The following is a 27,179-nucleotide window of genomic DNA, read 5'->3' on the forward strand; positions in this document are numbered from 1 at the left end:
CTGCCCGTTAGTTACAGAAACACTGAGCATTAACAAGTTGCAGTATCTTGTTCTGCCTTGGCACTCTACCGTGCATTTATTTGTACTGCATAATCAATAGTTTGGCACAATTTGTAATTTTTTCCTCTGTGAAAAGTGCTGAACTGATCTCAAACACACACCCACCAACCATCCATCCATCCATCCATCCATCCATCTTCTTAACCTGTTTTATCCCTGTACCCCTGGTGTCACGGGGCTGCTGGAGCCTAACCTGTTGGGTGTACATCCTGGACAGGTTGCCAGTCCGTGGCAGGGGCCTGCACTGAACCATTCCCTAATTTTTAGTGTAACAGACACAAATAGTCTTGTAAGGCCATCAAACCAACTTTACTACAAACTGTTGCATTGCATTTAATGAACACATGAGTTGGAGCAGTCATCCATTGGATTTAGGGTTGGTGGTTGGATTCCTATCACATGTTGCCATGTGAATTCAACCCGCTAAACTCTGAGTGGTCTTCGTTAGGTTTAATGCCTTGCTGCTCCACCATTGGTGTGTTCATTTGAGGGTACAGACGGGGGGGGGTTGAACTCCCTCAGTGTTGGTAGGTAGGAAATAGTTGTAGATAGGTGTTGAGAATTGAAATGAATGTTTCATTCGAAAAGATAAGATTATGACTGTAGAAAAGTTTAAAAGGTTTTGCCCCAAGTGTTTTCAACAATCCTTGCATGTATGATTTAAATGTAATGATTTTGGTAATAAATGTTAAGTTTTTTATACCTGTTTCACTCTTACAGTATTTTTTTCCTGACCTCCTTGAACGATTATCCCCAGCAGTGACAAAAGAGGAGTGTGGAGCGCCTTCCTCTTTGTTATCAGCATGTGAGCAGACAAAAAGCACCTCACAACATTGACATAACACAGCTTGGTTTTGTCTGAATTTCAACCTTGAAGCAGAGCAGGAACACACAGTTATGGTCTGACACAAGCTGGCCAGTCCCTTCTGGGTCAAAACCAAACTGCAAAACTCAACCTTGGTTTCTGAGATATCACATGATGACCAGGATGGTGGGAGGGAGTAGGGAGCACCTTCCCTGCTCAAGCTATCCTGTGTGAATCCGGCAAAGGGGTCTCCTTCTGAGTGGATCCACAAACAGTTTGAAAGGGTGCTGAGAAAAGATTACACAACTAATATTGATGGGACAGACCAAATCAGTCATATGATTTACCCAGCTGTCTTAACCTTTATATACTGTACTCTGATGTCTTTAGGTCTTTGAACAGGGTCTCAGCATTGATTTTAAAGGAGGAGTCCGATGGTGATCTAGATTGATTTTTAGGAGTAATGGTGGATTCACACCGGACGCGGCAGGCGCTTCAAATTCACGTCTCAAATTTACTGCTTAACGAGTTGACATCTCTGCAGTGGAGCAACCGCCGAAGTTGTTCTGGAATTCATTTGTTGCCACATCGTTGTGACGGAGCGGCTCCGTCCCTCCATCTGAGTGAGCGCAGTGAGCACACGCACATACGCACATACACACACACACACACCTACACGCTGGCGCGCGCATCCATGTCATAATCCAACTCTGCTGTTATCCAACCACATTATCTTGTAAATTATCTTTCATTTCTCACAGTTTAGACCTTGGGTGCACACTTGGTCATCGCTAGGTTTCCGCATACACACACATACAAACATTTACTCACCGCGGCTCTGCAGCACGGCGTTTTAGCCACGCCCCCTTTTTCCCCCACCTTCACTGACAGCCAAACCGAGGGATTTGTTTTTCCTGTTTATATAATTTTGATGTCAGTTTTGAGACAGCTGTTTCTAATTTAAATTGTTTGGTGTTTGTTTCTTTATTTTTTCATGTTATAGTTTAAATGAATTAATTGTGTTGAAATACTGTTAACTAGAATCTGAAGTTAATAGAAGAACTTATTGAAATGGATTGTTTANTTATCTTGCAAATTATCCTGAATTTCTTACAGTTTAGACCTCGGGTGCAGACTTGGTCATCGATGGTTTTCCACATACACACACATACAAATGTTTACTCACCGTGGCTCTGCAGCACGGCGTCTTAGCCACGCCCCCTTTCCCCCCTCCTTCACTGACAGCCAAACTGAGGGATTTGTTTTTCCCGTTTATATCATATGTCACTTTTGAGACAGCTGTTTCTAATTTCAATTGTTTGCGTTTTGTTTCTTTATTTTTCATGTTATAGTTTGAATTAATTAATTGTGTTTGAAATACTGTTAACTAAAATATGAAGTTAAAGAAAGAACTAATTGAAATGGTTTGTTGAAATGCAGTATTTTCTGAGAAGTAATATTCTGAGTAAAATGCTTAATTGGGTGGGAGAAGTCATAAGAGGTACATGTGGAGGTACTTCTCTCTCACAATGGCAGAGAGTAACTGACTGAACAGAGAAACAGGCAGAAGTAGTGTCATTCTGAAATCTAATCACAAAGGAGGTGATCAGAAAAAAACTTGTTGGATTTATTTTTTGGTGTCTGTCGTTTTGCCCTCAACCCTGCTTTATTTTTGTACACCCTAAGACTTTATTAAAAAGAAAAAAACTTAATTGAATCTCTCCTGGCCTGCCTCCTGTTTGGCTGATTTTTCCTGGACTTCTTAAGAGAACCCTGCGACACATGGTGTCAGAAGTGGGATGGCAAGCCGTAAAAGGAGAATTCCACTTCTAAAGAAAAGGACTGGGCTTCGTTCCCAGAAGGACCTACAATGGCCTGAGAGGGGTGTCGACCAAACTTGGGAAACGCCATAGTCTACACCAGTGTTCCTCATTCCAGGTCCTCGAGAGCCGCAAGCAGTACACAAAGAGCTGGAAAACCAGCAGGGTGGCGGCCCTCGAGGACCTGGAATGAGTAACACTGGTCTACACCATCTGCAGAAGAAATGGATGAGTTTCAGCAAAGGCCAGTTCCCTCTGGAAGACAATAGACAAAGACAATAACCTCAGTTTTGTTTTTGTTTAATTGAAGTAAGTTGTGACACATCCGGTCATTAATGTCCTCAATGCATTTACCAAGAGCCTGTACAGGGCCTCGGTCTCCTGGTGTCAGTCTAATATATATCTGTGTGTCATCTGCATAGCTATGGTAACTAATGTTGTTGTTCTTTATAACTTGGGCCAGTGGGAGCATGTAGATGTTAAATAGAAGTGGTCCCAGGATGGAGCCTTGAGGCACTCCACATGTGATTTCTATTGGCTCAGAAGTGAAGTTACCAATTGACACAAAATATTTCCTGTTTTCTAGGTACGTTTTGAGCCAGTTTAGTACTGGCCCAGTGAGTCCCACCCAGTTTTCCAGTCGTCTGAGTAGTATTGCGTGGTCGACTGTATCAAACGCAGCACTGAGATCCAGTAAAACTAGCACTGACATATTTCCACTGTCTGTATTCAATCGTATGTCATTAGTCACTTTGGTCAGAGCCGTTTCAGTGCTGTGGTTCTGTCTGAAGCCGGACTGGAAGACATCATAGCAGTTGTTATTTATTAGGAATTCATTTAACTGATGGAAAACAGCTTTTTCAATGATCTTACTTAAAAATGGCAGGTTTGATATTGGTCTGTAGTTGTTCATTTGAGTTTTGTCTAGACTGTCCTTTTTTAGGAGAGGTTTGATTACAGATTATAGATCAATTGTAGATTTTGAACGTCGTTCAGGTATTGTTCGCCTTTGGTGTGCGGACACAAATGCAGTACAGCTGACAGTTCCTAAACAAACAAAAAACGTCTTTAATGACAAAAAAACAAAAACCAAGGAAGAACAAAATGCTGAAAAACAGAATCAGAGTCACTAAATCAAAGTCCATTTCTCAACCAAGGCCAAAAAAACAAAAACACACAGGATCAAAAAACCTTGGAAGAGAGATAAAAAGCTGGTGCGTAAGGCCTAAACCTAGAGGGAAGTGGAGGGAAGAACTCATTAAATACCGAAAAGGGAGGGATAAACAATAATCACCATGACACCAAAACATAAAGTGGTTTCTATGGAAACAGAAAAAGGTGTATTTTTTTTCCTCAAATTTTCATTCACTCTGACCAGGCTGACATGAGCAGAAGGGGAGAGTACGAGGCGTGACGAAGCCACTCAGCCAGTGAGGGCGTGTCAAAAGGGGGTAGCAACGGCAAGCCAGGATAGCATATACAGGCTATACAAATTCTTGTCACTGTCAAACGTGTCAGCGTGTTTTGTTTACTTTTTACTGCTTAGCAACTTCTGTATTTTTCACTACTTGCTGAGTAACACACAAAGAGTGTTCATTAACAAGATAGACACCGCCTCAATGTTGTTCTTGGTTATTGCAATTTCCTCATAATCTTGTCAACACCCAAGAACAAAAAATTGAAACATACATATAGGTGTAACATACTTTGCATAAACAAACAATGGATTCATGGTTTTAAATCATGATAATGATTCATGTTTAAAAGCAAATCCATCGTCTGACTGGAGTATTTCCTAGGTTTTGAACCATGCGGCTTATACAAAGGTGCGGCTATTGTGTGGATTTTTCTTCCACTGTTAGGGGAGCTCTAACCGGATAAAGAATCAAAAACAAGAGAAAAAAATCTATGTAAATCAGAATGGCCAACACTACTTTTTCTTTAGCAGATAGAACACTCATGAAAAAATTACTAACTGGTAATTATTTTCAAATCCCGCAAAGAAGTTTGTGTGGTGCACATTTTAAGTAGAAGGCCATGGAGCTTGCTGTCTAGGAAGGAAACCGCACTGCTCTACACAAGCTTAGTATCAATTAATCTATGCTGAGACATACATGTACATTCACAATAGAAAATTGTTCTCTACATGCAATAAATATCAAATTTTTCAACATAGATATCTGGGGCTAATGCGGCTTGTATTTCTTTATTTTCTTCTTTTTTTTAAATTGAGCAGATGAGGCTTATATGCATTTATCTGAGACTTAAGAGGCTAAAATTCGTAATATATTAGGAAAAAGAAAGTTTGCATCACAAGTACTTCACTGCTCGCTACATAGTGCAGTAAATATTGCGTTACCCATTTTGTAGAGAAAATTCTTGAGTAGTGAAAGAATTTGGACAATTCCAAAATCCAGTGCCCTCGAAATATCCCAGACGTTTTCCGCTAAAGACCAGTGTGTGTTGATGCTCTCTAGACTGGTGAATACAAAACCTCAAAGTATTGAACAATTTTTGTGTGGAATAAAAGTGGATTTTATTATTTTTTCATAACTCATCCAAGCTTTGATCATCAGAACATATNCCACCTTCCTCGTTGTTTTTCCTCTTCCGGTGTTCGGAGGCAGGTCTCCCGTTTCTGATGTTTTCCTCCAGTGGGGGCAGCTCCGTTCCTCGTGTGGATCCAGTCTGTGTCTGGCCTTGACACTGATATAAATTTATCTCAGTCTTGGCATGACGCAGGGAGTAGAAGAGATTGGAGGAGAACAGTTTAACTCCTGATTTGTTTAAACTGAATCCATTTTCTTTAAAAAGATGTTTGCGTTCCCAGAAAATGTGAAAGTTGTTGATGAAATTAATTCCTGTTTCACCACATGTCGTAGAAAGCCACTTGTTCAGTGCCAACAGCACAGAGGTAACATCAGAGAATCTGGTACGTTGTTTGAGCCATTCAGAAACATTCTTGTGTCCTCTTTGAAGTCCTGAGATGCTCCCAAACTCAGAAATAACATCTCCACTCACTGAAACAGAGAAAATCATCAAAAGATGCAGAGACAATTCTCAAATTATATTTACAAAAAAAAAAAAATCACACTCACTGTTAGGAATAACAAAATCATCCATGCTTCTTTCCACTTCAACAGATGGTATTCCTCTTTGATCTGGTTCATTTACTAAAGCTCTCATCATTCTGTCAATCAACATCTGTTCTCTCTTCTTCCACTCCTCTTCTGTCACCATTGGCTTATTTTGTTAGTCTTTATGTGAGAAACATCCACTGTTTCGTGTTGAGATGTCAATAACTTTTTGAAGCAGATCTTTGACTGGTGCAGGGTTATTAGAATAATCCAAGTTGAAAACATGGTATCTGTTATCACATTTTGCCAACAACTCCTGAAGAGCTTTTCCTTCTCTGACAATGTGATCCTCTATTGAGCGTTTTCCGAGCCATTCTCCCCATGTGAACAGAACCATGCAGTGTGCCCACACTTTCTCAGTGAAGGGCTTCAGGAGCTCAACAAATTCTTTGTGATCATTTTCAATGAATGAATTACAAACAGGAACAACCAGGAGAAAAGTGTGAGGCCCCGGATCACACATGGAAACACTACGATGAACTTCATGTTTGAGCCAGTCAGGAGCTTTTGTGTCTTTGTACCAGCCTGGAGCCTCAACAACTGAGACTTTAACTCCATCAAAATCTCCTTGATGTTTCACAGAAACTCTTTGATCTTCATTGTCCTGCACAGACAAATACAATTAAGATTTGAAGAGCCGGTTTATTAGAACTTTACAAGTTAAACTGTTGTGTACCTTCTTAAAACCTTCATTTTTTTCCATGAACAGAATCCGATTTCTTGCAGCACTTTTTCCTGATCCTTTCTGACCCAACAGAACAACTCTGAGCTCACTGAGTGACTGTCTCTCCTCTGTAAGAAACAGAAAATACATTTAATCACAAACTTTAAATATTCTTTAAATGTATCAATGAAGACTCATGATTTTACTTCACCTTTAAAGATTTCTTTCAGTACTCTTGACTGTCTTTCAATGATCTTCTTCATCTTTTCGGCTCTTTTGTCTGCATCCTCTCTCAGAGTCTCCATTTCTGCTGCTCTTCTCTGGTCGACTTCATAATAAGGATCATCATTTTCTGCCCACATCTCCTCAATCTTCTCCAGGAGAACCTTTACTTGTTCTCTATTATTGCCCTCCAGGTTGTTCAGGATATGATATCTGTTCTCACATTTGTTCACCAGCCACTGCAGCCCTTCATCACTCTCTATCCTCTCCTCTACAGTCTTCACTCCAAGCCAGTCGCTCATTGTAAACAGAATGATTGTGTGCTTCCAAACATCATCTCCAAACAGACTCATGTGATCCTGAACTGATCTCTGGTACGTTGCATTAACTGCAGTTCCAAGCTCAATCACCAGGAGAACTGCATGTGGTCCTGGAGGACACATATACAAACTATTCTCTATTTCTAGTTTGTCCATCTCATTGGTGTCCTGAAGGGTTTGTCTGTAAAACCAGCCTGGAGAATCAACAACTGTAAGTCGTCTGTCTACAAACACACTGTGACCTATTTCACATTGTGTTGTTCTTGGACAATCCCAGTTTTCATTCACATCAAATACATCTTTTCCTAGAATAATATTTCCAGCTGAACTCTTGCCCGACCTCTGAGGACCAACTATGACCAACTTTAAATGATCAGGGGGGTTCTTACCACCTGCAGGTATTGAAAACAAAAAGGGAAAAAAAGTTAAAGAATTACACATTGTTATAGGTAAATTACAAAACACACTTTATTTATACTATATGTATATATGCCATGGACTGGGTTTTCTTAAGTCAGTAACTTGATATGAATTGATAAAAGGCTAAATCTAAAATTTCAAAAAATGAAATAAATAGTTCATCACATTTTTTTCTGTACAGGAAAGAATGTTTTTCTGTGTAAAAATACATGGATGTACCATTATAGTTAAGTGAGACAACAATAAAACGATGCATTAGACGTGTTTCAGGTCTTGTCAAACAAAATGGCGACAGTGTGTAAAGTGTCTTCAAGTTTGCGTGTAGAGGTTGACTGGAAAGAATGAGAATTGAGTGTTGCTCAAAACAAATTACATCAACAGGTTACCTTAAAAATTGTACAATATTTATTTTAAAAAAATGTCCTTCCTAACTGTAATCGTTTTTGTCTCCTAGATTGTAAATGACCACAATTTCGTTTCCATGACCTTGACATGCGCGGTTCTTTAGCTATTGGAGTGTCTTCTCATGTAAGTTCAGTTCGTTGTCAGAGTTGTCAATGTTTGTGTTCCCTTGTGATTGTAAGAAATGTAAACATCATTACGTTGTGTATTTTATTACTGTTGGTTTGAATTATATCTGCAGTATTTATGTGCAGCAGGTGGGTCTCATTGTGCCGGTCCCAAGCCCGGATAAATACAGAGGGTTGTGTCAGGAAGGGCATCCGACGTAAAATCTTGCCAAATCAAATATGAGAATCAGACCTACGAAATCCATACCGGATCGGTCGAGGCCCGGGTTAACAACGACCGCCATCGGTGCTGTTCACCGACAGGGTGCCGGTGGAAATTGGACTACTGTTGGTGGAAGAAGGAGAGGAGGAAGGCGGGTTCGTAGGGAGAGGGAGAAGAGGAAAGTAACTAGTGTTGGACTGAGAGTCGGGACTTTGAATGTTGGAACTATGACAGGAAAGGGTAGAGAGTTAGTGGACATGATGCAGAGGAGAAAGGTAGACATACTGTGTGTCCAGGAGACCAGGTGGAAAGGTAGCAAGGCTAGAAGTTTAGGAGCAGGGTTCAAGTTGTTCTATCATGGTGGAGATGGGAAGAGAAATGGAGTAGGAGTTATCCTAAAGGAGGAGTTTGTTAGGAGTGTTGTGGAGGTAAAACGAGTGTCAGATAGAGTGATGAGTCTGAAGATAGAAATGGAGGGTGTGATGTTCAATGTTGTTAGTGGGTATGCCCCACAGGTAGGATGTGAGCTGGAAGAGAAGGAGAAGTTCTGGTTGGATCTTGATGAAGTGATGATGAGCATCCCTGGAAATGAGAGAGTTGTCATTGGTGCAGATTTCAATGGTCATGTTGGTGCAGGAAACCGAGGTGATGAGGAGGTGATGGGCAGGTTTGGTATCCAGGAGAGGAATGTAGAAGGACAGATGGTGGTTGATTTTGCAAAAAAGATGGAAATGGCGATAGTGAATACATTCTTTGAGAAGAGACAGGAACATAGAGTGACCTATAAGAGTGGAGGTAGAAGCACACAGATAGACTACATCTTGTGTAGACGGTGTAATCTGAAGGAGATCAGTGACTGTAAAGTAGTGGTTGGTGAGAGTGTTTCCAGACAGCACAGGATGGTGGTGTGTAGAATGACTCTGGTGGTGAAGAAGATGAAGAAAGAGAGGGCAAAGGCAGAGAAGAGGACAAACTGGTGGAAGCTGAAAAAAAAAGATTGTTGCATGACTTTTAAGAAACAGTTGAAACAGGCTCTGGGTGGTCAGGAGGTACTCCCAGATGACTGGATAACTACAGCTAATGTGATCAGGGAGACAGGTAGGAGTGTACTTGGTGTGTCATCAGGAAAGAGAGTTGATAAGGAGACTTGGTGGTGGAATGAGGAGGTGCAGGAGTGTATACGGAGTAAGAGACTAGCTAAGAAGAAGTGGGACACTGAGAGGACTGAGGAGAGTAGACAGGAGTACAGGGAGATGCAGCGTAAGGTGAAAGTAGAGGTGTCAAAGGCCAAACAAAGAGCTTATGATGACTTGTATGCTAGGTTGGGTAGTAAGGAGGGAGAGACTGACCTGTACAGACTAGCAAGGCAGAGAGATCGAGATGGGAAGGACATGCAGCAGGTTAGGGTGATCAAGGATAGGAATGGTAATGTGGTGACAGGTGTCAGTGGTGTAATGGAAAGATGGAAAGAATACTTTGAAGAGTTGATGAATGAAGAGAATGAGAGAGAACAAAGAGTAGAAGAGGTGACGGTTGTGGAGCAGGAAGTAAGAAAGATTAGTAAAGGTGAAGTGAGAGGGGCTTTGAAGAGGATGAAGAGTGGAAAGGCTCTTGGTCCTGATGATATACCTGTGGAGGTATGGAAGTGTCTAGGAGAGATGGCAGTGGAGTTTTTGACCGGGTTGTTCAACAGGATCTTAGGTGGTGAGAAGATGCCTGAGGAATGGAGGAGAAGTGTGATGGTGCCCATTTTTAAGAATAAGGGAGATGTGCAGAGTTGTGGTAACTACAGAGGAATAAAGCTGATGAGCCATACAATGAAGGTGTGGGAAAGAGTAGTGGAAGCCAGACTAAGAGCAGAAGTGAACATTTGTGAGCAGCAGTATGGTTTCATGCCAAGAAAGAGCACTACAGATGCAACATTTGCTTTGAGGATGTTGATAGAGAAGTACAGAGAAGGTCAGAGAGAGCTCCACTGTGTCTTTGTAGATCTGGAGAAAGCTTATGACAGAGTGCCCAGAGAGGAACTATGGTATTGTATGAGGAAGTCTGGAGTGACAGAGAAGTATGTCCGAGCAGTGCAGGACATGTATGAGGGCTGTAAGACAGTGGTGAGGTGTGCTGTAGGGGTGACAGAGGAGTTCAAGGTGGAGGTGGGATTACATCAGGGATCAGCTCTGAGCCCCTTCCTGTTTGCAATGGTGATGGACAGACTGACGGATGAGGTTAGACAGGAATCACCATGGACTATGATGTTTGCAGATGATATTGTGATTTGTAGTGAGAGCAGGGAACAGGTGGAGGTGGAGTTAGAGAGGTGGAGGTTTGCCCTGGAAAGGAGAGGAATGAAGGTTAGCCGCAGTAAGACAGAGTACATGTGTGTGAATGAGAGGAACCAGAGTGGAAGAGTGAGGTTACAGGGAGAAGAGATAAAGAAGGTGGAGGAGTTTAAGTATTTAGGGTCAACAGTACAGAGTAATGGAGAGTGTGGAAAAGAAGTGAAGAGGAGAGTGCAAGCAGGTTGGAATGGGTGGAGAAAAGTGTCAGGTGTGATGTGTGACAGAAGAGTTTCAGCACAAATGAAAGGAAAGGTGTACAAGACTGTGGTGAGACCAGCCATGTTGTTTGGACTAGAAACAGTGGGACTGAAGAAAAGACAGGAAGCAGAGCTGGAGGTAGCAGAGATGAAGATGCTGAGGTTCTCTTTGGGAGTGACCAGGATGGATAGGATCAGGAATGAATACATCAGAGGGACAGCACATGTTAGAGGTTTTGGAGATAAAGTCAGAGAGGCCAGACTGAGATGGTTTGGACATGTTCAGAGGAGAGACAGTGAATATATTGGTAGAAGGATGCTGAGTCTAGAGCTGCAGGAAAGAGGTCTAGAGGAAGACCAAAGAGGAGGTTTATGGATGCAGTGAATGAAGACATGAAGGTGGCTGGTGTTAGAGTGGAGGATGCTGAAGACAGGCTTAGATGGAGGAAACTGATTCCCTGTGGCGACCCCTGAAGGGAAAAGCCGAAAGGAGAAGAAGAAGAAGGTGGGAGAGATATAGAGGGAAACACTGCAGTTAGAACCCTTGGCAGGAGAAGCGAGGTGTGTTATACTGTTTTATGTTGTACCTTTTGTATGTAAATGGGTGTTAATTATATTTGACTAATTCTTCTTATTTTGTTATAGTTTTCACTGTGCCAAACAAAATAAAAGTACTGCATCCACCAAAAGCTCTTTCGGTTCTATGAGATCAAGGCTGTTACATCAATTGTTCACAAATCAAAATACAAATGTCAGTAATCCTGCCTGCAGAATAATGCACAGCTGCTTCTCCAAATTCATATAGACGACATTGATCGATCAATCAATCAATCAGTTCATCTTGGTTGCACCTATGATTGACATGAATTTCCATAAATTTTTGTCCTTGCAGGCACTTAAAATAAAAGCAAATATCATCAGTAAAAATATACAACTATTAAAATATGAGCTCAAATGAAATGTCGATATTTTTAATTAAACCTAAAATATTGGAGGATATCATAAATTTGGATTTCGATTTGTGAATGATCTAAGAGATGAAAACAAAAATACAGTGAGATACACAGTCACAGTGAAAGGGTCTATTTATTTATTTTTTTTTAATGAAGAAGTTTGTAACATATGTGACACACAGAATGTGTTTTCACATTATGTTAAGTTTTGAACTTTGATTTTGAAGGTGCAAATTTTAACTGCCACAATAAGAGTGTCAGAATTTGTTCTTAATTTGTTTGTTTTAATTTTTACTTTGCATTTTTATGTATTTTATTTTGTAAACTTCCGAGGGGCGGAGCTTTTGTTTAGACTGTGTTGCTCAGAAAACTCTGTTTTAACGCCACTTGCTGAGTTCTATAAGACAAAAGAGATTAACCAAAGATGATGGAAAATTGAGAAATATATGACAAAAGGACTGAGAAGAAAAGACGTTTTAACATTTATGAAGCTGTATGGAGAAGTTTTCTTGCTTTCTTTTTTGGTGATTGTGGCCAGCGAGGTACGTGTTTTTATTTCTGTTCATGTAATTTCTTTTAGCGAAATTTGTATCTAAGTTATTTATTTGTGTGTTAGTTTGACGGTGACTTTGTGGACAAAGAAGAGGAATAAAGTCATCAGTGCAACAAACTGCGGTCCTATTTCTTCACCGGAGAGAGCGATACAAATGCCTCAAGGGCGGAGTACACTTTTCCGCCAGCAGGTGCCGTTTGACTCTGTGAGCCGATACTGAGACGTTAGTAGCCCTTTATATGGCTGAAGCACAGCAGAGAGAAACATCGCTGTCGTCTCATATCATTTGTCCCTTGTGTTTCCCAGGAACAATTAATCTGTTTCACAGGCCCAAAACCTGGGTCTGTAGATTGTTTTTTAATGAAGAAGTTTGTAACATACCTTCAATCAGAGCTCTGAGTTTCTGTCTTTTTTTCTGCACTTTGTTCCATCTTCTTGATGCATTTTCTACAAAACTTTGAAGTTTTTGTGTCAAAATGATTCCTTGAGTTTCATCCACTGAGTAAGGATTGTTGAGGTTGTTTGTAACCAGTTCTTCAATTTTCCTGAACAGCTCCAAGACTTGGATTCTGTCAGCGCTGTCACTGATATGAAGAAAATGTTTTCTGTTTCCACATTGTTGAAGAATCTGCTGAACTGATGGGAATTCTTCGATAAAATGTTGAATGTTTTCCTCTCTATACAGGGAAAATGCAGTGAACAGCACAATTGTGTGTTTGAGCACATCTGCATTAAAAAGTTCCAAGTGTTCTTTCAGAAATGATTTGAAAATCAGAGGAAAATCAAACTCAACACAAATGACCAGAAGAAAGGTGTGAGGACCTGGAGGACAAAGATGGACACTGTTCTGGATTTCTATCTGGTCCAGTTCTGGAGTGTCTTCTAGTGGATAGTGCCACCACCATCCTGGAGTATCAACCACAGTCACTAGTCTGCCGTGAACCTCTCTCTGTCTCGCTGTACTTTGAGCAGTTCTACTGCTGGTGTCAAAAACATTTTGACCGAGTATAAAGTTCCCAGTAGAACTTTTACTTCCTTTTTTCAGTGTTCTTCCCCCGATTAAAACAATCTTTAACCCTGGACAGGAACCACCTTTCCCTACAAGAAAAACATAGAGGAAAAAAAAAAAGACTAAATCGAATAATAAAGTAAGAACTATTTCATTTAAACGCCAAGTTACTTCATATACATTTATTTCTTGTAAAGACAATCAAACAGTATTTTAGAGTGTAGCAAATAATAGATGTGATCTCAGAAAGCCATAGATAAAACAGACGTTAAAGGTTTGATGCCTTTTGGCCTCGGTCCCCCTTGATAAAAGAGATCTAGACTCAGTGGGGTTTCCTAGTAAAATAAAGGTTAAAAAAAGTTGTTAAGTTGTTGGAATTAAAACAAAAATATAATTTAATTGGCTCCAAATACCCAAACTGTTCCTAAAGTCTCCACAGAAAATTAAATTAAATCAAATCAAACAAGAAGTGGATTAAAATCATCTCATTGTTCACTTATTTTCTAAATCACTTTTTCAGTATAACCAAGAGTTTTTTCTACATTTCTTTATAATCAATGTTTTTATTTTATTTACTTATTTTATTTCAGAATTTATATATCCATCTCCATTAATTAAAAGTTAATTTTAACACAATCATTCATAAGGATTCTGAGAAAAAATTGAGGCTATGAAGATTATCAAAGATTTTCTTTTACAATTGCTAAATATTTCTTTAGAATGTTTTCCAAAGTTCCTCTCAAGACATTTAAGTATTCACCTGTACATTTATTATAAGTGTTAAAATCATAATATGCCAATTCAGTTTAGAATAAAATGACATTGAAGCAAACACTAATCCTGCAGGAAGTGCAGGTATCTATGGCCAGTTCATCAGACATTTATAAATCATCGCAAAGTAATAACTGAGCATTTATATAACACTTTTTATGAATCTCCATGATTGTGTAAACATCACTCACCAGAGTTTAAAACTGCATCAGCCATAACTTTAACTTGATCCAGTGAAATCCACCTGAAACAAGTTTAAATCGAAAGTAAAGGAAGCCATTTAGTTTCTTCCCAAACATTTCCAAATGTTCTCATGGAATATTCTTAACTCAATATAAAAAGAGAAGAAAAAACGTAAAAAGTTGGATTCAAATTTTGAGTTTTCCATACAAGTTAGAAAATGTTAATGTATTAAGAGAAACCCGGTGAGAAAAAGATTTTTGTGTTTAGTAAGGATTTTTTAAGGTTAAAGCTTTTTTTTTTTCTAAATCGTGAAATCAACTCCTACTTAGGTTATACAATATAAATCAATTTTACTCACCTTGAAGGGTGTGAACACGAATGAAAAATGAAGTGTTATGAAGAGGAACCTTCCCCTGTCATCTGAATGCTCTCAGGTGATCCACCGTTTGCATTTTGTTGGTCCACCGTCACTGAATTTTAAGTGTTCCATCAATAATTAACATATGGCAACCGTGTTAGAATCAATGGAAAAACAAAATGAAAAAATACACGTCTCTTTTCCTGGTTCTGAACTGTTACTTTATTTGGTAGAGCACAATGCATTTATAGTGCAGTCGTACTCGGTATACCTACTTCATAAAGTATTACCTCACAAAGTAACAACTCATTATATCCTACAGACTCCTAATAATCCACTATTGAAGTCTCACTCAGTACAATACAACTATCATTGGTTATTTTACTTTAACAATGAAGAAAAACCTTTTCATCCAATTATTGTATTCGGACCCTCTAAGATTGCGTGGCATTTTTATGATTGTTGCGGCAGCTTTTGACAGAAGTTGCAACAAAAGTTGTGTTGTTTTTTTTTATTTTTATTTTTTGAAAAAGTGTTAGTTATGGAAAAAAAAACACATTCTCATATTCTAACTCTTTTAATTGTGACAAATGCACTAGGAAAATGCGTAATCATCACCATATAGAATATTTTGCTATTCATTCAGAAAAGTAGTGGTGAAGAAAAATAAATATAGACATGATGCCGATACCTTTTGGCAGGATTAAAGCAGTCTAAAGACTTGCCACCATTGCAAAGCTGGTCCTGGTTCCACTCAACTCAAATGTCAAGTTGGCCAAAACAAAACCAAGAACAGGAACAGTTTGGTCCTGGATGGAACTTTATCATCAATAATGATAATTAAGACAGCAGGTCTTGAGCCATCTTTCCACTGAAATCCTCAAAGCTTAAAAAAGGTAACAGCAGCCAGAACAACAAGGGACAAGAGTTTGAATTTAGTTTTGCTAACTGTCTTGTTTTTCCTCTTAATATGAGTACAGGACATAGTTGTGTTTGCTTCTTGTGTTATTAAACCCTTTAACTACCCGCACCACCAAGAAGTAGAGCCCGAAAACATGTTTTTAAAAACAAAAAAAATGTGCTATACTCTCCAAAGGCAATAACATAAAAAAATTGGTTTAGTCTTTGTTGGATAGTTAAAGAGATAAGGTGGATAATTTGTGTTCCTCTCGCTGACTGTATAATAAAACTGGACCGAGTGACCCTACCCTCCTCGCATTATAGGAGGGGAACCTGCTGGTTCCAGAAAGCTAAAATCACACCAACTCAGTCATTCTATTGGTCAAAACAACCATTCTTGCACTGATACTTTTTTAGCATCTTCTTGCTAATCCTATATTTTTATGATAATATTTCTTAGTCATTCGAGTTATAAACTGGCCAATCAAATGTCTCAATAAAAGCATGTGCTGCCTGCGGGCCAACTCGTTAAACGTTTGAAAATGTGTGACAGATTCTCTGCAGCCCACTTTTGAAGTGGTGTTCTCACCAGATTAACAACAATAGCTTGGTTGACAAACAAAAATTGTAGACGGATTTGGACAAAGCACTGCTTACTTATCCAGTCTGGCTCCAGACGGCAGTGTCTGTATTGTGGAAAAATGGCGACTGAATTTACTTCATTTGGTTGGAGCCGGAAGTAAACTATTTTCTATGGGTGACGTCATACTAGCTCAGTCCAATTCTCGTGTACAGTCAATGGCTGCTCTTTTAAAAAAAGATATTTATTGTCTAATTGTTTTTCAATGTATCAGTTTTTTTAACCTCGTGGAGCTTTATTTCACTAATACACTCATAAAACGACACCTGACTCGTATCATGTCTTCCCGCCTTATAGTGATGTTTTTTTCCTGCACCGAGTCTCACTCCAAAGTTTTATGAAAAGTTGGCAGCCCTTCTTTTAATATATTTTATGTATTGTGTTATTATTACATAACAACGCCATAGACAAAACACATGAATCACTCACCGTGTGTTGCAGTGTAGTTGCGTTTCGTTTATGGGCTGGCCAAACTTAAACAACATGAACTACGCCCTCAATGCTATTCGTCCGTGGTAAACATTATCGCTTTATCTGGGATCCTATTGGTGCAGAAAAAGTTGAAATTCGATCATTTACGCCTCCTTTGCTTAATATTAAAGAGGCTGTGGAGCATTTATTTGTAAATATCTTTAAAACAAACCGATAGAGTCTTAAACCATATAGTTATGACGCTGTAATAGGCGCTGCTGTGAAAGTGGACGGTGTAGTGGAGTGTAGCTAACGTTCGCTAGCATCGTTAGCTTGCTGCGGATCCACAGAACTGCGCGCGTGTCCGTGTTCGGCTATCACGATCACAACAATTGCACAGACCGACTAGAATTTAGTGCTACTAAAGTTGGCATCAAAATGGCCTCTATAGCAGCGCCGCGGGAGCCCAACATAACCCCAGGTTCTGTTCCGCTTGCGGATGCTTTGATACCGGCTAGTATATTTGCACCGGACCGGGCGGGGAGCGGAGACGACGCCGGGGACGATTGCTTCGAGGACGGCTGCATGATAAACGGCGAGCCCGAGGATCTGAGGATCGACTTTAGCAGCAAGGTAAAGCTAGGCCTCTCAGAATGAATGAATGAACGAACCACAAAATATTTTTCCTCTTGCGTGTATATAAAATAACAAAAAACTATATACTATAAATGATACTTTCCTGCATGTCTAATATTTTACGATATTTCTTCGAGCCCCCAGGCCGTTTTAGATAGATGTTATAGTTAGCTTAGCCGTGGCTAGCACTACCTTTTTACTGACATGCTACGCAAAAATCCAAAATAACAACAGAAACATAAAAAAAACATACATTGTTACTATACATTTATGAACGTTTTATAGAGAATTAAGATATAACTTGATCAGGGATTGGTAAACTCGGACTAAAAACAAGTGAAAAACTAAAAGTTAACATGGTCAGGTGCTAAAACAGCATCTTCTAAAATTCATCTCTACCTAAATGCTGTCAAAGTTTAATTTACATAAAACTTTTTTTAAAAAATTCCATAAATCGTGAGTTTCACTATGATGTAATCTCGACTGATTAAATGTAAGCGACAAAAGTCAGGCTATTTTCCCGGAAGCTCGAATTACACAAAACAAAAAGCATTTGATGTCCCATCAGGACATTGCACAGGGTTACATCAGGGAGGCCCTGATGCTTTATGACTCCTATAGTTCAATCGGTCATATGTATATGTATTTATATGTAACAAGAAGTTCAATGTTTACTATACTTGCTTCATATTGGAATTTTTTAGCATCTATTGTAAGATTAAAAATGATTTTTGAGAAGAAGTTATTTTTCTGTGGGTAATTTCAGTGAAATGCCACAGACAACAAGCAGTGCCACTTTTACTGGTTTTTAGCCATTTATCCAGGTATAGGTAGAGACCTGCATCTCCACATTGTGTTAATAAGTAACATTGAGGCATTTTATGGGAAGAGGACCAGCTGTTCATGACTTTTTTGAACAACACCTGTTAACTCAGTCTTTTTTTAATGTATATTATTATGTATGTATGTATATTATTAAGTAAAAGTGACTGACTTTGGATTAACCGTGTGTGCTTTTCAAAGGTTTTATCTTCTTGTCTTTTCCATCAGCTTGCACTTGTTAGCCCAAACGGAGAGCAGTATGACTTGTTACTCCGGCAGCTTCGGGACAGGATGGATGAGGGAAGTGGAGAGACCATCTATGTAGTTGGGATGGGCTCTGGTGAGAAACCTACAGTTCTGCAGCAGCTCATAAACATGAGGTAGCATACAAATGAAATGTCCCGTTGTCATTGTGCGGTTCTTCTCTTTGTTAGACGGTGGTGACTGGGGTCTGAATGATAGCGATATGGAGGCCTCGGTAGCGACAGTGCGGTCTCTTTGTGAGCAGCTGGATGCCGACCTTATCCCTCTGAGAGATCGCAGTGAGGCTGCTGGTTTGGTGCGGGACTATCTGATACGAAGGCGGGTGGGTGAGCTGGACTTCTTGGAGGTCAGGTTAGTACTAAAGTGTTTACTTTTCATGACAGTGACTATTCTTATACTGAGTTCTGACTACTCACATGTGACACCCTGCTGTCCCTCAGGGTTGCAGTAGTGGGTAACGTAGATGCTGGGAAGAGCACTCTGCTGGGAGTGTTGACACATGGGGAGCTGGACAACGGCAGAGGCTTTGCCCGGCAGAAACTCTTCAGACACAAGCATGAGATGGAGAGTGGAAGGACCAGCAGTGTGGGCAACGACATTCTGGGCTTTGACCAAGAGGGCCAGGTGAGGAGCATGACATTACTAGTCTTAAAAAGCTCTTTAAAGACACACTCTGATGAGAACTTTTAACATGTTCTTGTAGCATTTTTTGGATGGAGGACATATATAAAGACAACTAAGCTTAAAACTGTCTTAGTTTTTCTTTATTCAAGTTATTGTGAATCAGGAGCAAAAAAATTAGGTTTGCAAATGTGTAAAAAGGACTTCCTGCCGTCCCACCCCACCGCAGACTGACTTCAGGCGCTCACATGCAGTTTTTTTGTTTCGCATCTGAAAAAAAAAAAGTGCTCGTTGGATATTATTCCACAAATGCAAATCTTTTTTTTACAGGCAACTAAAATCCCCTTTTACACATTTGCAAACCTAATTTGTTTTTTGGCCAGATCAATTTTGTGGTATGATGAAATTTGATTTATGTGCAAACATGCAGTCGCGGTTGCAAATCTTTATGGTCTTTTGAACCCATAGAGCCATTAGTCCCACCCACATTTAAAAGGCAAATTTCTAATGAACTACTGTCATTCTACAATTTTTTTAATTTTTATTTTGCCTAAAAACAACATAATCATAATTTAAAAACAATTTTACAAGAGATCGAAAGATGATCTCAGTGGAACTTTAAACTTTTTTTTTGAATAAATAGAAAAAAGAATGTTTTAAAAATTATTACAAGAATCATTTGATTGAAAATAAAGATTATATCACACATAAAGAAAAACACAATAACAGGAACTTCAATAAGAAATTTAAAATGAGTAATTAACTTTTTTTTAAACCACAAGTCTATTGAAAGAAATATCAATTTAAATAAAATTGCATTTTTGAGACAGAACTTGTCAAATAAGCCATCACTCTGAATCTGCTTGTTCGTCCCCAGGTGGTGAACAAACCAGACAGTCATGGAGGAAGTCTGGACTGGACCAAAATCTGTGAGAAATCATCCAAAGTCATCACCTTTATAGACTTGGCCGGCCACGAGAAGTACCTCAAGACCACCGTGTTCGGGATGACGGGTCACCTCCCCGACTTCTGTATGCTCATGGTGAGAAACGGGGAGACCGTCAGACTGTATGCCTCAGACAGGCGGAACTACGGTGGCCCAGAACCACCATTGCAGCAAAAAATAAGTAAAGGCAAACTAAAAAGTATCTGTAAAAAGTAACTGCGAACAAAAAATGTGATGCAAAAATTAAAAAGTCACTGCAAACAATGTGATCCATCCATCCATTTTCTTGACCGCTTCTTCCCTTTCGGGTCGCGGTGGTGCCGGAGCCTATCCTGGCCACTGATGGGCGAAGGCGGGGTACACCCTGGACAGGTCGCCAGTCTGTCTCAGGGCCTCAATCACACACCCATTCACTCTCACATTCACACCTAGGGGCAATTTAGAGTCATCAATCAACCTATGAAGCATGTTTTTGGACGGTGGGAGGAAGCCGGAGTCCCCGGTGAAAACCCACGCATGCACGGGGAGAACATGCAAACTCCACACAGAAAGGTCCCAGCCGGGATTCGAACCGGGGCCTTCTCGCTGTGAGGCAAGAGTGCTAACCACTGCGCCACCGTGCAGCCCCAAACAATGTGATGCAAACAAGAAAGCTACAACGGAAGTCAATTATCGGGGATTGTTTTTGCGGACGGACACACGAGAAGTGGACTGGTTTGTGCTATATGCACTGCTGTGAGAAGAATATTTATTTAACCTCCTGATTATGTTCACCAAGTAAGCTCAGATTGTTTTCTGATTTATTGGCCCAAATTTAATTTTACATAAAATCTATTTCCCCCAGTACAAAAAAAGCAGGTTTGAAGATCAATTGGAGAATGCCGGTTTATTGTTAGCTTTGGCTAACGCAGAGAAACAGTGTACAGACAGTCCACTAGCTAAAGGATAACCGAGTCGAGTCAAGTAACACAGGACTAGATTATCCTGTTTAGTGGACTGTCTGTACGCTGTTTCTCCTCGTTAGCCAACGCTAACAACAAACCAAATCCTCCGATTTACCTTCAAACCTGGGGCTACGTGGTTTAATCAAATAAAATATTTAAATGGTTAAATTGAACATGAACATCTTCACTTACTTTCTTGATTGTTTTAGAATTTGTACTGCTGTTCTTTTCCTAATTTTTCTCACAGCAGTGGATGTAGCAAAAACCAGACCACTTCTGGTGTCTCCGCCAGCAAAGACAATCTCCAATAATTGACTTCCGTTGTAGCTTTCTTGTTTGCATCACATTGTTTGTTTGCAGTGACTTTTTAATTTTTGCTGCAATCACTTTTTTTTGCAGATACTTTTTTATTTTTGCTGCAATCACTTTTTTTTTGCAGATACTTTTTTATTTTTGCTGCGATCACTTTTATGTTTACAGTGACTTTTTTATTTTTTTGTTGAGATTGCGTTTTTGTTTGCAGATATTTTTTTACATTTTTGCATAGGCTCTTTTTTGTTTGCCATTACTTTTTTTTTTTTGCTGCAATGGCGGTTCTCGGCCACCTTGCGGAACACAACAGAATGCAACTTTCAGTGTGTTTTAGTGTTTTGTGATGATCATTGAGTGGCCCCTCCCCCTGTGTGTTTCAAATTGAAGCACCTTCTAGATCATAGAAACCAAAGTGCAATTGAGAAATAAACAACCATTACCCAACTATTGTCAGAATAAACATGTTCTTTCACAATTTTTCTTTCTGTACATCAAGTTTATCAAGTAATAGACTGATAAACCTGATGGCTCAACGAAATTATATGCTGCTTCCAACATTACTGATTCCTTTTTAAGTGGTAGGGGTGTTGCCTTCCAACAACCTAATTCCTGGTTGGCGAGAGTGGTTGTCGTAGAAATGTTAGCTAAAACCAACTTGGACGAATTACGGCTTACTGACACAGACATGGCAGGATCCATACAGCAAATAATGAGGACTGAATCGACTTCATTTGATTAAATGGTCCAGATCTGAACACGTTAGAAACCAGCTTTAGTACAAGACTAGTACTCAACATCCTGTCACATCCTGATTTTAGGTTGGCAGTAATGCAGGCATCGTCGGGATGACCAAAGAACACCTCGGCCTGGCTTTAGCTCTGAATGTGCCTGTTTTTGTAGTGGTAACCAAGATAGACATGTGTCCAGCCAACATCTTACAAGGTCAGTCTTCCCTCTGACAGACTTTGCGCGGTCTACAAAGAACTATCTTTAAAGTTGAAGTCCTCCTTGTCCTCCTGCTTACAGAGACACTAAAGCTGCTTCAGAGGTTACTGAAGTCTCCAGGCTGCAGGAAGATTCCTGTCCTGGTCCAAAACAAGGACGATGTCATCGTTGCTGCTTCAAATTTTAGCTCAGAAAGGTACGAAGTGGATGGGTGGGGCCTCTTTGTGTTGAATGGAAACAGTTAACCATAACCTATGTGACCCCCCCCCCTCCATGCAGGATGTGTCCAATATTTCAAATCTCCAATGTAACTGGAGAAAACATGGACCTGCTCAAGATGTTCCTCAACCTGCTCTCCTCCAGGACGTCCTACAGGGACGATCAGCCCGCTGAGTTCCAGATAGACGATACTTACTCTGTTCCGGTAGTCTGAGCACTAGAACCGTCCTTAAGATTCATTTCATACCCACAAAGGTTGTACTTATTTTACGTTGTTCCTCAGGGAGTGGGAACCGTGGTATCAGGAACTACTTTACGTGGACTCATACGTCTGAATGATACGATGTTATTGGGACCAGACCCTCTTGGGAGCTTCATCCCGATTGCTGTTAAATCGATCCATCGCAAGAGAATGCCAGTGAAGGAGGTCCGAGGAGGCCAGACCGCCTCCTTTGCCCTTAAGAAGGTACAACAAAGAGGAAACAGTTTCATCTAAGTAAAATATTGTCTGTTACGTTGTAGACTGGAAAGAGATTTTTTTATTCTGTTCCTGTCTTAATAAATTTTATTTCATGCTTCTTTTCTACAGATCAAGCGCTCGTCCATACGGAAAGGAATGGTGATGGTGTCACCAAAGCTCAACCCTCAGGCAACTTGGGAGTTTGAAGCAGAGATCCTCGTACTTCATCATCCCACCACGATATCACCCAGATACCAGGCCATGGGTGGGTACAGCATCAGCACGGTTCCCAACATCTGCAGCAAATATTCTCACTGACTCACTACTAACAAATGATAGTCTTATAACAACATATTACTTTTTCTGGATTGTGAAATGATGTCCTCACTTGTTGAATTTCTTCCATATGTGACGGTCAGTCCACTGCGGCAGTATCAGGCAGACAGCCACCATCTTATCCATGAACAGAGACTGCTTACGGACAGGAGACAAGGCATCAGTTCACTTCCGCTTCATCAAAACGCCCGAGTACCTGCACTGCGACCAGAGGCTGGTGTTCAGGGAGGGGCGCACCAAGGCTGTGGGGACCATCACAAAGGTGGATGTTGCACTGTTTACCTGCTCTGTCTGTCTTTAGCTGCAAACACATTGGATATGAGATGTGCTTTCAAGAATCTGCTAAGTGCAGGTTCTTGAACATGCTTTTAGCCTATGGTGTTCACACTGAACAAACAGGGAGGGGCTTCCATTTTTCTACTGTTTACTAGTGCATGTCCAAAATGTTGAAGCAGATCTTGAGGATTTTTCTTTCAGTGCTATTCCAATATATGAAAGACTTTGTGGTATATAATTCCAACGGGCACAAACTGCAATTTTTAATTTTATTTTCCATGATCAGTTTTTAAACAGTTGGTACATCGTGAAATGAAAATTACGCCATCTATATGTCAGTACCAAATCCAAGTCTCTGATTGGTCAAAGTTCAACTGGTTTAACTTTCAACGTGTGTTAAATGGGCAGGCGTTTTGTATGTAGAGCCCAAAAACTGAGTTAAAAACTTGTATAGCTACATGTGAGCGGTAGAGATTGGAACGCAAAAGCCCAAAACCTTACGCATACTTTTCATTGGAAGTGACCGCTTGAACGGGCGTTGCCAAGAGACGCAACATTATTGCAATTTTATTTAAATATCTACGTTCACACCAGCTTCGGCAACGCAGTTTCAAGCAACTACTTACAATGAAAAGTAAGTAAAAACAGCAGGTTTCGGGCTTCCACTTCAAAACCATAGCATCTGTTACGTCCCCACCAGGCACACCTGGCTCAGGTCTAGGGGAATAAATTCAAAAAGGACACTAACATAAAAACTGGACACCAGTAAGAGCAAAAGGAACACAGTTTATTAAATAAACAAAACCCTGTGTCCTGAAAGAAATAACAAAATGTTCAAACAAAAAGACAAACCAAAAGGGATTGGAACCTTGGTCAAATATAAAATAAGTCAGGGAGACTGCTGACCCAGCCATGTCGACCGTCGGAGTCAGCAGCTCCCTGTTATTGGCTGCCTGACCAAATCTACCTTAAAAAAAAAAAAACAAAACAAAAAAAAACAATGCCCACAAATCAAGACTACCAAGGTCCAGCCACAAACTCAAACTAAAATAACAAAACCCAGCAGTGTAAGACTGCTGGGGATAAAAAAGGGGGAAAAAAACTAAATAAAACCAGCACAACAAAAACCTAAACTTTAAATCCAGCAGCAATATTTTCAAGTGACTGTTCGTTCATAATTTTCTAAATCTGTGCGGGCACTTCAGCAATGTGCATCTTGGTCGCACGTAAATATCTGCGAATAACATCAGCCTTTATTTTGTCTGGATGTGATTTGAAACATGAATTTGTGTGATTTTGAAAGTTAAACCAGGTTGAACTTTGACCAGACACTTGAATTTGGTAGTGACGTTTGGATGGCGTCCTTTTCAATTCATGAAAGTGCCAACCCTTTGAAAATTGTTGATGAAAGTTAAACAGCGTTTTGTGCCCGGCCAGAATTCTGTGACACCAAAGTCTTTCACATATCGGAATAGAGCTGTGAAAGAAAAACCCTGGAGCCAGTTTTGAACCGCCACACTGTAAATACATGTACTAGCATCAGGTAGCTGTAGTCCAGTGTGAACACCGTATGGTTAAAACATGTTCAAGAACTGATGTAAACATCGTATTAATCGTCATGCTGTTAGCCACTAAAAGACATCACAGGAAAATTCACAAATGTTTGACTTTTACAGCTTTTGCAGTCCACCAACAACATGCCATCAAACTCCAAACCCCCCCAAATCAAAATGCAGTCCACAAAAAAGACAGCAGCCCGAAAGGAGGACGGCACCGCGGCTACTGGCGACGAGGCGCCGACGATAGCACAGCCGTCAGGTTCCAGCACGGCACAGGTGAGTCAGTGAGCAGACTCTTTCAGAGTTACGCCCCTTAGACGCTTTCTACTAAGCTATAAATCACTTCCTTCCTTTTTGTCCTGATACTAACACCTCTACTGTTCTCCACTTTGATGCGCTATTGTTTAACTCCAAACTTTGTCACGTCACTCTTTCCCTCCTTTGCTTGCGTGGCTGGCTTACGCAGGGAGAGGGGGATGATGACCCTCAGATAAAAGAGGGCAACAAAGAGAACAAGGTAAAATATGATGATGTGAATGAGAGCTGCAGTGCAGGGATTAAAGTAAGAGGGCTGGTTTGATTTCTGGGGGGAAAAAAAGTGTTTTTTTTTTATTTGATTCCTAATCCTGATTTTTTTTTCTTCTGAAGCCAAAGTCCGGAGGCGGCGGGAGGAGAAGGGGAGGCCAAAGGCACAAGGGCAAAGGTCAGAACAGCAGCACCAACCCTGCAGCAGCTCCCTCCTCATCGGCAACAGGAAACTAATCTCCCATCATGCCCCGCTCTTTCCAGAAAGTCATTTCACAAACCGTTCATGAATGAGATGTTGGGAGCAGAGACGGTTTTACTCCCTGCCTTTAACATCACATCTTTGTGGATTTTCAGTTCAGCTGCCTTTGGTTTTGGTGATCACAGTTTCCTGTTAGGTGGGCCTCCCCCTGAAATTGAGCATTAATTTATTTTAGAAGTGAAAGAGTTTTGATTGGAAAGAGTGAAAATAGAAAATAAAAGGTCCAGAGACCTAAATGAGCAGCTATGAGTGAACCTCCCTCTTGCATTCCCCTGTAAACTGTGCAGATCACAAGTTCATGTAGCAGAAGGTGCACAAAGAGTTTAGATATTTGGAAAATATAAGCTACGGCATTTTATAGTTGTCAAGTTATTTATTTGGCATTCATGCAGAACACGTTGAAGTATTTGGGATCTTTCTACCAACTCCGATTCAATAGTCTGTGCAGCTTCATGCGTCACTTTGAAACCTGGATGTTTAAACGCAGCACACGCGTGGGTTTAGCGGTTGCTAATGATCATAATGCCGTGTGTTTCTCTAGTACTAATGCGTTAGGGCCTGTTGCCGTTTACATGTTGTGACATTTTGAAAATACTTTGCTGAGGGAAAAAGAATAAAGTCACTAAAACTTTTCCAAAGTGTAACTTCTTCACTTTTTAAAAATGTTTTTACTTAAAGTTTTATTTTTTGTTGTCGTTTCCTGTATTAATTTGAGTTGCCAAGTCCCATCCTTCACAGGTAAATACATAAATAAAAACAAGGATATGGTAGTTGTTTGTAACATGTATTTATACAACACAAAAATGATTCACTTTGTGTACATGATCTATTGTACAAGTATATTTTCCCTACCATTCAAAGGTAGCACACAGTTGTGAGTCACTATGGTAACATTACAGCACTGAAACATTCAATCCACTTGTAGACAGAGTTGTGTTCCTCTCAATAATAAGTTGAAGAGTGCTGTTCTCTGTACTCAACACTGAGGAGGAAATAGACTGAACACTTTTAGGGCGATCACCTCTAAATGTGCAAGAGAAGAGATGACAAAGTGCTGTGTACTGAAGGAATACTGTTGGAACACAGTAGTACACAATATTCTGCACTGCAGGAGTGTTTTATATATACATTTCTATAAATATGTTTTCATCTTGTAGTGGAGCTTTGAGTGTAGGGTGTGAATAAAAATAAACTTTGCCGTAGATATGCTGTAGGTTTTGCTTCGGCACTTCTGAAGAATCAGCTGGACTTTATAAGAGTCAGGAGTGGGCGTTTCCATGCCGACAGCAGGAGGATTTAGTGTCCAAGTGTCCTGGTTTGTCTTTTTAGTCAGCTTCCAAAAAGACAAACGTGAGCAGGACTGCAGCAGAGAGGAGTGTACGACCACATGTAGTGTTTTGTTTAACCGTCTATGTCCCAGCTAAAGAGGTGATGCTTCACCAGCATGTCCTGCACGCCTTCCTTCAGCGGTTTCTGCTCCTTCTCCTGGAAACGGAAAACATGGAAGAGTTAGGAACCGTTTTCAGAAGTAAATCTTAAAGTGAAAGTTTTTTTTTTT

General features: G+C 40.2%; 3 protein-coding genes across 5 annotated transcripts in view; 1 reads left to right on the forward strand and 2 right to left on the reverse strand.

The window, feature by feature from the left end:
• Nucleotides 1-5,300: 5,300 nt before the first annotated feature.
• On the reverse strand, nt 5,301-13,320 carry LOC112138200 (GTPase IMAP family member 8-like). Its single transcript, XM_024260768.2, has 5 exons — nt 12,604-13,320; nt 6,698-7,420; nt 6,499-6,614; nt 5,784-6,426; nt 5,301-5,705 (listed from the first exon to the last, which is right to left on the reverse strand). The coding sequence occupies exons 2-4, from the start codon at nt 7,182-7,184 to the stop codon at nt 5,938-5,940; spliced, it is 1,092 nt and encodes a 363-aa protein (XP_024116536.2). The 5' UTR covers nt 7,185-7,420; nt 12,604-13,320; the 3' UTR covers nt 5,301-5,705; nt 5,784-5,937.
• A 3,179-nt stretch (nt 13,321-16,499) lies between these two features.
• Nucleotides 16,500-26,254, forward strand: LOC112138198 (GTP-binding protein 1). 3 transcript variants are annotated; one of them, XM_024260764.2, is made up of 14 exons: nt 16,503-17,127; nt 18,181-18,292; nt 18,387-18,567; nt 18,657-18,840; nt 19,715-19,879; nt 21,858-21,981; nt 22,066-22,180; nt 22,264-22,408; nt 22,487-22,669; nt 22,793-22,928; nt 23,083-23,261; nt 24,952-25,110; nt 25,301-25,351; nt 25,483-26,254. In XM_024260764.2, exons 1-14 carry the CDS (start codon nt 16,933-16,935, stop codon nt 25,594-25,596), a joined length of 2,043 nt encoding a protein of 680 aa, XP_024116532.1. In that variant the 5' UTR covers nt 16,503-16,932; the 3' UTR covers nt 25,597-26,254. The 3 variants fall into 3 exon arrangements, with proteins under 3 accessions (XP_024116534.1, XP_024116532.1, XP_024116533.1); XM_024260766.2 differs by having other exon boundaries at nt 16,500-17,127; nt 18,181-18,567; nt 24,952-25,111; nt 25,299-25,351; XM_024260765.1 differs by lacking the exon at nt 25,301-25,351 and having other exon boundaries at nt 16,933-17,127.
• Nucleotides 26,255-26,386: 132 nt separating this feature from the next.
• Nucleotides 26,387-27,179, reverse strand: part of LOC112138199 (small G protein signaling modulator 3) — a 1,661-nt gene continuing 868 nt past the window's right edge. The window contains exon 3 of the mRNA XM_024260767.1: nt 26,387-27,106. Coding sequence (XP_024116535.1) covers nt 27,023-27,106 — 84 coding nt within the window. The 3' untranslated portion in view covers nt 26,387-27,022. The remainder of the gene's footprint in view (nt 27,107-27,179) is intronic.

The sequence above is a fragment of the Oryzias melastigma genome, unplaced genomic scaffold (assembly GCF_002922805.2).
Source record: "Oryzias melastigma strain HK-1 unplaced genomic scaffold, ASM292280v2 sc00470, whole genome shotgun sequence".
NCBI classification, from domain to species: domain Eukaryota; kingdom Metazoa; phylum Chordata; class Actinopteri; order Beloniformes; family Adrianichthyidae; genus Oryzias; species Oryzias melastigma.

What these genes read in the sequence shown, in the direction of transcription:
- LOC112138200 (XM_024260768.2), bottom strand. Translation starts at nt 7,184, where the DNA reads ATGGACAAACTAGAAATAGAGAATAGTTTGTATATGTGTCCTCCAGGA. An exon ending in ACTGAAAGAAATCTTTAAAG is followed by an intron (nt 6,615 to 6,697) that starts GTGAAGTAAAAT and finishes TGTTTCTTACAG; the next exon opens with AGGAGAGACAGTCACTCAGT. An exon ending in AAAATGAAGGTTTTAAGAAG is followed by an intron (nt 6,427 to 6,498) that starts GTACACAACAGT and finishes TTGTCTGTGCAG; the next exon opens with GACAATGAAGATCAAAGAGT.
- LOC112138198 (XM_024260764.2), top strand. Translation starts at nt 16,933, where the DNA reads ATGGCCTCTATAGCAGCGCCGCGGGAGCCCAACATAACCCCAGGTTCT. An exon ending in TCAAATTTTAGCTCAGAAAG is followed by an intron (nt 22,181 to 22,263) that starts GTACGAAGTGGA and finishes CCCTCCATGCAG; the next exon opens with GATGTGTCCAATATTTCAAA. An exon ending in CCTCCTTTGCCCTTAAGAAG is followed by an intron (nt 22,670 to 22,792) that starts GTACAACAAAGA and finishes TCTTTTCTACAG; the next exon opens with ATCAAGCGCTCGTCCATACG.